This window comes from Accipiter gentilis, chromosome 29, assembly GCF_929443795.1.
Source record: "Accipiter gentilis chromosome 29, bAccGen1.1, whole genome shotgun sequence".
Lineage (NCBI taxonomy): Eukaryota > Metazoa > Chordata > Aves > Accipitriformes > Accipitridae > Astur > Astur gentilis.
Window position 1 is genome coordinate 4,874,794 of NC_064908.1, and position 10,275 is coordinate 4,885,068.

At 47.9% G+C, this 10,275-nt stretch overlaps 1 protein-coding gene across 1 annotated transcript; it reads right to left on the reverse strand.

Moving 5' to 3' along the window:
- Positions 1-25: 25 nt before the first annotated feature.
- MLN (motilin) lies at positions 26-8,961 on the reverse strand. Its single transcript, XM_049832908.1, is given in 6 exon segments — positions 26-236; positions 3,130-3,148; positions 4,073-4,138; positions 5,682-5,790; positions 7,192-7,308; positions 8,845-8,961. Coding segments are annotated over 6 exon segments (639 nt in total).
- Positions 8,962-10,275: the final 1,314 nt, after the last annotated feature.

Sequence of the window (10,275 nt, forward strand, 5' to 3'; positions counted from 1 at the left end):
ATCTTGGGAAGGGCAAATGAGGGGCTCATGCGGCCGCCTCCGTCCGCACAGCCGGCGCCATGTTGATAAGGGAGGCGGGGAATGAGCGCCATATTGAGAAGGTCGTGGGAAAGAGCTGCTTCCCGGATACCGCTCCCGCCATCTTGTGAAGGCAGGGTCGCTGGTTCCGCCATGTTGGGGAGGTCGGGGGCCCTCTCAGAGAAAGCACGGTCCCGGGCGGGAGCTGTTGCTCATCTCTGGAGAGGGGAAAGGGGGGAGAAATGGAGAAAGCGAAGGGCAAAAGCAGCCTCAGCATCTGGGGCTGGCCAGTGTCAGCACTTCGTCACTCTGGGGGACCCCGCTCATGAGCAAGCAGGGAGCTTGAGCATCTCTCACCTCACTCTGAACAAGCTACACTCATGTTTTAACACTTTTAGGGACATCTATGAGGAGAAAGAAGTGTCTTTCCCAGCCACCTGCCACCCCCACACACACGTTTGCCTCATCCCTCTCATCGCTGCCAAGTTACAGTCATTTAACTGGCACCCGTCAAGCATGCTGGAGCTTTGCCACCGCTTTCAGCAGGATCAGGATCTGGGTCCTCGGAATATTTGCTGGGGAAGGAGGGTCCTTGCATACTTTGCAGCCTAAAAAGGCAAAACCAAGCATCGACTTGAAAATTTATTTTGGCAAGGTAGTGATGTACAATAATTGCTTTTTCCTGCTGCCGCCTATAAAGAAAGTAATGAAAGTGGCTGAAATACTGTGGTGTAATATCAGAATTTAATTAAAGATAATGAAAAAGTAGTGATGAATGCATGCGGGCTGTCTGTGCGTCGCTGTTTTTATGATCGACGCATGATACTGGAGTGGTGGAAACTTGGCGGTCCCTCAGGAGCGGGACCTGCAGCAAGTGGGAGATGGATGGGGCTCCGGGTGAGCTCAGCATGGACACCCACCGCTTGCTGCTGTGAGGCTGGGGATGCTAAACTGTGCCTCTGTGACATAAAAACTTCTTCAGGGATACCCCTCCTCTCACGCTCACTTTGCTGCTGTGCCCTTCTTGTTTAGGGCACCAGAGAAATCTTGCCTCGCTCTTCCTGATTTAAGCAAGAAAGCAGCAACAAGATGCTGAGATTTGTTAATCTGATTAGCAACAACAAATACATACTTAGTAGAGGCCAGGGAGCCCATTAAAAGAGCATACTCCATTCCGATGGGAAGTGTCAATGTGCTAAGCCAAGCCCGCCCCCCCCCCCCCCCCCGCTCACTAACAGGAATGCACAACTGACAGCTAATAATTTGGAGCAGTGTCTAATGTAAATACAGAATTAGAATATCCCCTTAGTACACAGCTTCTCTAAGCTCATAGCTTTCAATCTGGAGAAGCTCTGCCTAGACATGCAGATGCATGCTGGCATCTAAGCCTGAGCTGATACAAGTCCATGAATTAAGTGAACTCCTCTTGCTTTGGACAAAAAGGACAACAGCAAGAAAACTAAAACTATCCTTTCAACTTCTTTATTTCTGGAGGTCAGGAAGGTTACAGCAGGACAGAGTTTGGCCCAGCAGCCTCACTGAACGTCCTTCGGAGTGGAGAACATGGGAGTGCTGCTCAAGAACTGGAGGGCTGGGAAAAAGCTGTGATTCCTTTGAAAAAGGGAAGTTGGCAGCGCCTATGCTCAGCAGGAACAGATGCCTCTTCTCTGTGGAGAGAAATCCACAACCCCTCTCACTTTTTCCCTAGCAAGACAACCCTCGGGAGCATCCCTGCCTTCCCTGGAAGGTATCTGGACACCATGGAGAAGGCAGCAGAAGACAGCCCTCTGTCTCTCAGATGTGACAGAGCCTATATGCCCACGGACAATCACCTATTTGTTCCCATCACCTTGCCCGCAGTGCCGATGATGAGGCTGACGGTGGATTTTCTGCCTTTTGCAGCCTCACAGCTCTGGGCAGCAGCAAAGGCTGCCGGGGTGAGCGCAGGCCTGCTGATGCTGCAGATGGGCTGTGATGCTCAGAGATGCTCGACAGTGAAAAGCCAGTTTCCCAGCCCACGGTGTAGCTCTCAAATATCTTGGCTGTAAATATCCTGAGCTGGATGTGGGAAGATGGGACAGCGAGGAGGGGGCAGCCTCCACCTTCCCTGCTAGCCCAGAAGCTGCCTTAGGCCTGCTGGCAGTGACTCAGATATCGAATGGCAAGAGCAGGCGTGCCGTGCCGTCTGCTTCTTCTCTTGAAGTAGCAAGACGGGACTGGTGTAAGCAGAGGGGTAGAAATAGATCTGCACCATCTTCATAAGGCGCCTGAAGAGAGGAGTGTGCTGCACCCCAAAAAGCACGGGCAGCAGATGAACCCTTCTACCCCTAATTGAGGGGCTCCTGAAAAAAACCCGACATCCCACCCCCCTCTTCTTATCCCATGGCATTTGGACGACAGTCCTGCATATGTCACCAGGGGAAGTGTCAAATCTTACTTGGGAGCCGACTGTGCCAATTTAACACCCTGTCACTCACAGCCACAGCACAGGTGTGACCCAAGAACACCGCTTCTCATCCTCCCGATCATATGTCATGTCCTCAGCCTGCCATGCTTCTTATTAGGTTAGAAAGTCAGTGCTGATTTCATTCTTTTCTCTCCTCCTTCCCCTGCCTCTTTCCCCCAACCGTTTGGCTGCTTATCCTGCCACAAAACTTTTGTTTGGTTTCTGGAGCTGCAAGATCTTCCTACCTGCTTGCAGGCATGGACTCAGGTGCTGCTGGCTGCTAAAGCAGCCTTCCAGGGCACTGTGGATACAGATCTGTCCTGCAACTTGGAGACCATTTTGCTTCTTAACAAGAGATATAGCCCTGACAGTGGGAGTCATGCCTGGGAGGATGGTTGGAGTCCATCCATCTTCTTCTTCCAGCAGAAGAATATCTGCTCCTTTCCCACTATTCAAGCCCCTGTGACTGGAAGGAATTTAATAGCAAAAGCTGAAGGCCCCCTTGCACTTTGGTGCCTGTTTGAACAGCTCAGTTATTGCTGCAGGACAGGACACAGTGTTCATATGGTTACTGTCAGAACCAGCCATACATCCCTGAACTCATTTATAGCTGGGTCAACTGGGAAGAGCCATTGGCACAACCAAGGATGGGGGTAAAAGCAGACCTTTGCCGCTGCAGCTTGTCTGGGCCAAAATGTAAGAGCAAAGGGAGATACCCTAGCAAAGTCACATTGGTGGATCTCCTTATGGAAGTGTCTGCAGCATCAGCCCCACCATCACCATGGTGGGAAATGGTCCAGGAAGCAAATCCAAGAGGCTCGTGTTCACTTTCTTTCTTGCTATCATTGGGCAACATTCCTTCCTAGATGGCACAGGGTGGAAAAAACACTTGAGTGAAAGAGCTGGGCAAGAGGGGATGCTATAGAGACAGCTCTGACCTGCAGTGGAGCTTATATAGGTTTTTAGGAGCACTCTGCCCCTCAAGGGGAAACTCTCCTTGTTTTCCCATGGCAGTGCAAATTTAAACCTGGGGTAAAGGTTTGGGTCTTTCAGAAGGGATGAGTCAACAGTGCTCCCTTTGAAGCAAACAGCCTTGTCTCTGATCTCGCTGAACACCGGTGTAAATGCGGTGCAGCTTCTCCAGTGACTGCCATGCTGGATCTCCCATGGATATCACTCCACTGCAGAATGATTTGCACTGGCCAAGCTCCTAGCCCAGCAACACATGCAGTTGCTTTCACTTTCAGCCTAATGGAATGTATTATTCTCTATCTTACAACCGCTCAGACTCATTTATAGTGATTTTATAGCTCAAACTGCCTCAGCAATAATCCCTGCAACCTTTAAGTTACACTGAGCTGATCAGTCCATGGACTAGGAGTGTGCCGTTGAATCAAATGTTAAAGCTGGAATCCACTCCGTGCTGGATGTTGCATTATACATTGGGAGATTTCTTTTCTGCTAAGGGATGGCTTGCAGCAGAGAGCATACTGAGGAGTGTTGTTCTAGCACAAACACAGCTATTTAAATGAGCCACAGTGAGAACAGAATTTGTGTTAGGTTGGGAGGATAAAATTGGATTGAAATTGGATATATTCACATACATACCATTGATCTCATCTGTCCTTACTTTACATATGTTGGATTTCCTGCTGCCAATACAGAGGAGCAGCTCTAAAATAAGCCGAAGGTATGTAAATGGAGAGCAGTATGTTCAAGTGGAATTATGATTTCACCTCTAGGTTTGTTTGAGATGCAGAAATAAGGCCAGAGCTCTGCATTGCTTCACACAAGCTGTGCTGGTTCGCACCATAGCTATAGGAGAGGTGCTCCTCAATTATATTCAGATATATATCGCCTGGGTGAGTAAGAGGGGGTTAAGAGCACAGGTAGGAACTGCAAATCAGGGCTCCTGCTTTCTCCTAGCAGTGTGGGAGAGAGTGCCCTCCCGCGTCCAGAGTGTGGAGCCTGGTTAGGGACACCCAGGTCCCCCACACAACACTACTCATCCTACACTTGTGTCAACCAGTTTGGCTAGGAGGTCCGGTAAATATTTGCCTCAGTTTCCCACATTGCCAAAAGGGAGGGCTAAAACTCATTAGTCCACAAAGATTAATTACTCAGGCTTTGCAATGTGCTTTGCACTTCCCAGAAGGACGGTGATATTCTCTAGAACTGGAAACCCTCCCTCTCTTCTTTCCCACACTTGCGGCTTGCCATCTGTCTGAGAGGCATGCAGAAAAGAAGACACAAATCCTCCATTTAATTATACTGCGCATTTTATTATCTCACCTCAGATTTTGTTGTTAATCTCTTTTACAGATTTCATTTACATAAGTGGAGTCTTTTAGCTTTAGCAAGCTACATCGCTTTCTTTTCTGATTCTGCAGATATCAGTCAGCTGAAAAGAAAAGAAAGGAAAGAATAAGTGTCCTTAAATTTGTCATTCAGTCTTTCCTAGGCTTTATATATTGTTTCCTCCTCTTCAGCTCCCCAACTAAAAAGCTAGAAGGCAAACTGAAGTCAGCACAGCCAAGACAGAATAACAACTCCCACAGGGATAGAGGGGACCTTCTTGTTTGGAACGTTTAAGCCCAGATAAGACAAAGGTCCAGAGATAACTCTAGTGAGACCCATTCTACCATCCCTCAAGTCTGCAAGCAGGAATAGCTGCATAATATACTGCCTCTGGATATTTTCTTTTGCAATTCCCATACACTAAGAGCAAAGTCCAGGGCTGGATTTGTTAGCACTCAACACCTTGAATTGCAGCTAATTCTAGCTGTAATTAAGTGTTAGTGTTAAGTCCCTGTGCAGGGAGCAAGGTGTTCATGTTTGACTGCAGGTGTTGAGCTGCCTCGCAGGTGTAGCTTGCGTTATAAGCTCTGTTGGAAATTGTACCCTGAAGGCTGAGGACTTTTTGGGAGGAGGAGTAGGGAAGTGGGAAGCAGTGCCAAGGAGAGCTGCTGGGAAGTGTTGCAATGCTGCTAACAGTCAATATCAGCTCTAGGGCACAGACAGCACCCTAGGAGAGTGAATAACCTTCCCAGCAGAAGAGTGTGTACATGAGAGCTGGTGGGGTATCTGAGGACTCTGTAAAGTGAGCAAACATGACACAAAAGCCCTTCTGAGAAATATAAATATCTCCGTGACAATGAGCTGGTGAGAGGAGGGAAAGGCAGAATTCCCAAGGCAGAAATCAACCTCCTGACCATACCGTCTGGGGTGTCCTGTAACGTCTCTGCTAGCAGTTTCTCCAGGACATTTTGGTATTTTTCCAGATGCCTTGGGGTGAGCCACATCCCAGCTCTGACAGGAACAGCTAGCTGTGGAGGAAGCCAGAAAAGTCAGAAGGAGAAGATGAGGAGAGCAGAGGGAGGCAGGTTGGGGTGCTTTGACCCCACTTTGCTCAAGTCAGTAGAGGGCCTAGGCTGATTTGAAGGGAAGAGGATGATCTTTATATGGGTAAAAGCAACATTTTGAAGTCATTGCAATCTTGTGCTGTTAAGAATGCCAAAGTTTTCATGCATTGGATCATCTATGGGTTGACTCAGAAACACAGATAAAGGTACCTCCTGGCAACAGAGACTGTAAAGAAGAAAATTGTTGAACCTTATAACCCTCCACTACCTCACGCCTTTACCCTTGAAGCCGTCAGCTTTACTGATGCTGGTGAAGCACCCTGCCTTATAGTAAAGACTGAGGATGAGACTTTGTCCTGCCTCCAGACTGACTGACTGAGCCAGCTGTGGCTCAGATGCACTCAAAGTAAATAGAGTTGTTCCGGTCATGACTGGAGGCACAGGAGGGCTTGTGGTTGCAGCAGGGAGGGGTGTTAGACACTGGGATGTGCCAGTTATTTAATGCTTTGAACTGTGAATCCTTGCTGTTTAAATCCTATTATTGATCATTGGTGCACCACATTTGCAAGAGCACTTGCACATTAACCTGCGCCTTGGCAAGTTCCAGTCTAGCTAGTCCCGCTGCCTGTCCTGCTCAGCCTCTCCCACAGTTTGGGGTGGACCTACACACTCCTTTTGCTGGCAGAGAGAATGGCCGAGCTCACCACAGGAACGGCTGCACGGACAGGGCAAAGAATTCCTTGTATTCAGGTGGAAAAGCACAATTTTCAGACCTGGCTAATCAGGTAAGCATGCCTTTGAGGGCTTAGAGTGGCACTCAAATCCCTAAAATTGGCAATTTTCTGCTCTGTGTATAGACTTTGGGGAGGTGTGGCTGTATGGGCCCAAGTTTATACATAAGGTCTTGCCAGTGCAGAAGACTGTGAGATCAGAGGTGACACCGGGCAGCTAAACTGGAGCTGGGTGAAAAAGTGACAAGTTAAACCCAGAGCTGAAGCAGAGCTGCAAATTCCTGCTTTGCAGTTGGCTGGTGTTCACTGAATAGCAAAGACAGACCTCATGTTGTTTCCATCTTCCTAAGGGAGAAGCCAGGTGGGTCTGAGGGTTGACCAGGCTGTTGAATGTCCAAGATAATTTGTAGGGTGGATTTAAAACCCTTCTCTCATGCAACCTTGCTCAGTTGCCTGGCTGGGCTGGCAGGAGACGGGTAGTGTTCCTTTATATTGACTGTGAGCTCCCTGATAACAGCCGCTGTCTTCTCAAGCAGCACCACCAAACACTCCTCAGTGTGCTGAGGGCTGTCTCTTGGGCTACTTGTCCCCCTGTGTGTCCTCGTGGGCTCCTTAGTTGTATGGTTCAACGTACCTGGATGGTCTTGATCTTGTTGACATCTGTACCGGATTGCTCAGAGAAGCCTTCCTCTTAGAGCTGCTGCAGTGAGGTCAGGGATTTCTTCTGCCCTCCTTCGTTCCTCTCCTTTTCCTGCAACTTTACAGTAGAGAGGAAACGGGGCAGTGGTGCTGGGAGCAGCATCGTGTGGGTACCAAACCTGCTCTGCACCGTATCAACAGTGTGATGCCCAACAGCCAAGAGCCGGCGGAGCAGGGCACAAAACCAGAGGGACTGGAGGTCTAACCGCTGCCTGGAACCAATGTGGCATCCTTACCCAGGGCCACAGCTCACTGGAAAGGGACCCATCAGCTGTGGCCAGCATGGCCTTGGGGACTGTAATTTTGACATGCAGCAGGGGCTGCAATGTTGGGTGTAAGGTCAGGTTACAGGATTGCATGTAAAGATCTGTAGCAAACATGACACTCCTAGGCAACTACTTTGATCTGTGCAAGATAACACTGTCAGCAGGATGTGGTAGCCAAGTATGCTGACCTTACAGAGCTATTCCAGAGGCCTGGTCCTGGTGCTGTCCTGTAGCAGTGGCAATGAAGTTTAATAAAAGCCTGCACAGCCTCTGTGCAAATGGAGAGCTCTGTACAGACATTACATGTTTTACCAGCCTTTCTTGCAGGTCTCTAATGTCAGTGCTTTCCCATTTATGGGGCTAAACTTGGCTTCAGGACCCTCCCTTTCTTCCCAGGCCAAAGAGAAAAGCCAAAGTTGCTTTGGGATATGACAAACACGACAGGACATGTAAAATGCAGTGAAGGCTGTGGTCAGTGTCAAACTGCCTGCTTGCTTTGCACTTCCTTTGGTTTGAAAGTGTGCTCAGAGGAGGAAAGGCAGCCTTTTGAAGACTGATTTCACCCACGTACATCTAGGAGACCCTCAATCACTAGCAGATACATAGCTACAAGGGTTGTGATGTATGAACAATCAATCTGGAGACCGTGCGTGGGTCCCCATCATCTTCCTCAAGGAGGCTGAAGGATGACTGTACTCCCCACAAAAAGCAATTGCTATCCAGTGAGCAGATAGGTGTTGGAAACAAGATTTCTCCCCAGTATCAATGGGTTGCGTCATGTGGGGGAAGCTCACTTCGGCTGTGTTTAGGATGATGCAGTCTCTGAGGCTGCCTGCCTGACACCTTTCAACAGTATTAGTTTCACATCAAAAGAAAAAACATTCTCCTCTCTGCACATCCCAGAGGTGACAACCATCTGGAGGATGGTTAATTATTTGTTACAACAAAAAGACCCATCAGTATGGTGATGGGAGGCTGCAGCTTCTCTACAAAAATTACAGCCAGTAGCATGGAGGAAAGAAAAACAAGACCCACTAGCTGCAGATGATAACCCACACAGGTCTTTTAGTTCTTCTGTAAAGGCGTTCAGGCTCTTCCTTTCTAGTCTCACATCTTGAAAGTTGTCTCTGCCCTCTCCCATAGCCCTTAACTTTGGGACAAGTGAAGGACTGCCAGTATCATAGTATCTCCTATTTGAACAGAAGGCGCAGATGATGGGAATGACAGTGGCACAGTGTGCACTGACAGAGCTTGGGGGATGAGGGAGGAAGAAACACCTTTCCTGGTTTATTCAGGGCTCCAGCCCCTGTCTTAGGGGTTACCTGCATTTTCTGGAAGTCACTCTTGGTGAAAAAGGGCATGAAGCCTTTGGTCTGTTCAGCCAACATGGACACAACATACACCAAGAGCAAACTGACCACCACCTTCTTTGAAATCATCGTAAGAGTCTGAATGACACAGGAAAGAAGATACCAGTGTGATAGTAGAGAGGGCCATTTGACAAGAAACTCCTTTGGCTTTTGATCAGCTGCAATCAAATTTATCCACCAGCTAACTAGAGGTATATTTACTTCTAGTTGCTCCTGAGCTGAGAAAAGAAGTGTCTTGACTGACAATTCTCCTCTCAAACCTTTTTCTGTAATTCTCCTCTCCTCTCTTGAGCAACATCTCCAGAGACTTCAAGCCCAACCCTTCAGTACTGTTAAAAACTCCTTCTGTTCTGCAAGCTTTAGCCCTCTAGCTGTCCTGGTTTAAGGCCTGCACACATCCAGAGCAAAACGCTCCCATCAATCCCACTGACAGCAAGGGAGACAGAGTGATGCTGTAAGAGAGAAAAACCTTAAGACAGCTGTTTTGATAAATTTTGTTTTCATATTCCTCACCCCCGAAAACCTTCCTTGATGGACTGAATCTTTTAATAAGCCTCACTGGGTCCAAGAGAGCTGGGAAGGGCATTTGCCAGCCTGGCTCCATAAAAGCCTAGTATAAAGGGCTTTAAAAACTACCTTCTGAAGTGATTTAACAGCAACTTCACGTCAGAAGAGGACTTTCGTAAACATTAAATGTTCTCTTTAAATATTAAAATATTCTCTCTGGATGAATTTAATGAAGTCTAGTCCCACTTACTCTTAACTACTCTACCTGATTGGAGCCTGATCCTTAATTAGTTTAAGAAACCTCTTGGTTTGGATGTTATTGAAAAGACATTGTTAGGTCAAATTTGACCCTTAAATTAGATTTCCCATAAATATCAGCTAGTATTGAACCGAAGGCCAGTGGAAGTTAATAAATATTCCCTTTCCATAGCACTTGCCAATCACATCCCTCCGCTGTGTGCCAGGCCACCTGCGTGATGATGAGCAAAGGAGGCTGTAGCTCCTTTCCTCTCCCTTGGCACTGCTTAGGGCAGCTCAGGTGCCATCTTCCCCCTGCCCACCCACACTGGGTCATCAAAGCTATCAACTGCACGGGGACATCGCCCTGAGTGACCCAAGCAGATGCACTGTTTGCTGTAGTGATCAAAAGAGGATTTCTCAGGCTCTCCCCTTGTAATACAACATGTTGATATGCATATGTGCTGATAACATGGTGTTATATCAGTAGCATCAATCTTTTGTGCCTCTTCATTTGTTCTGATACGACAATAGAATACTGCCTTATATGAAGAAATAAACCCAGTCACTTCTTTCATCTCTTATTGACTACCCCTCTGTGAATTGATCCACTCCTCCCTCCCCTGGAGAATGCCCCCC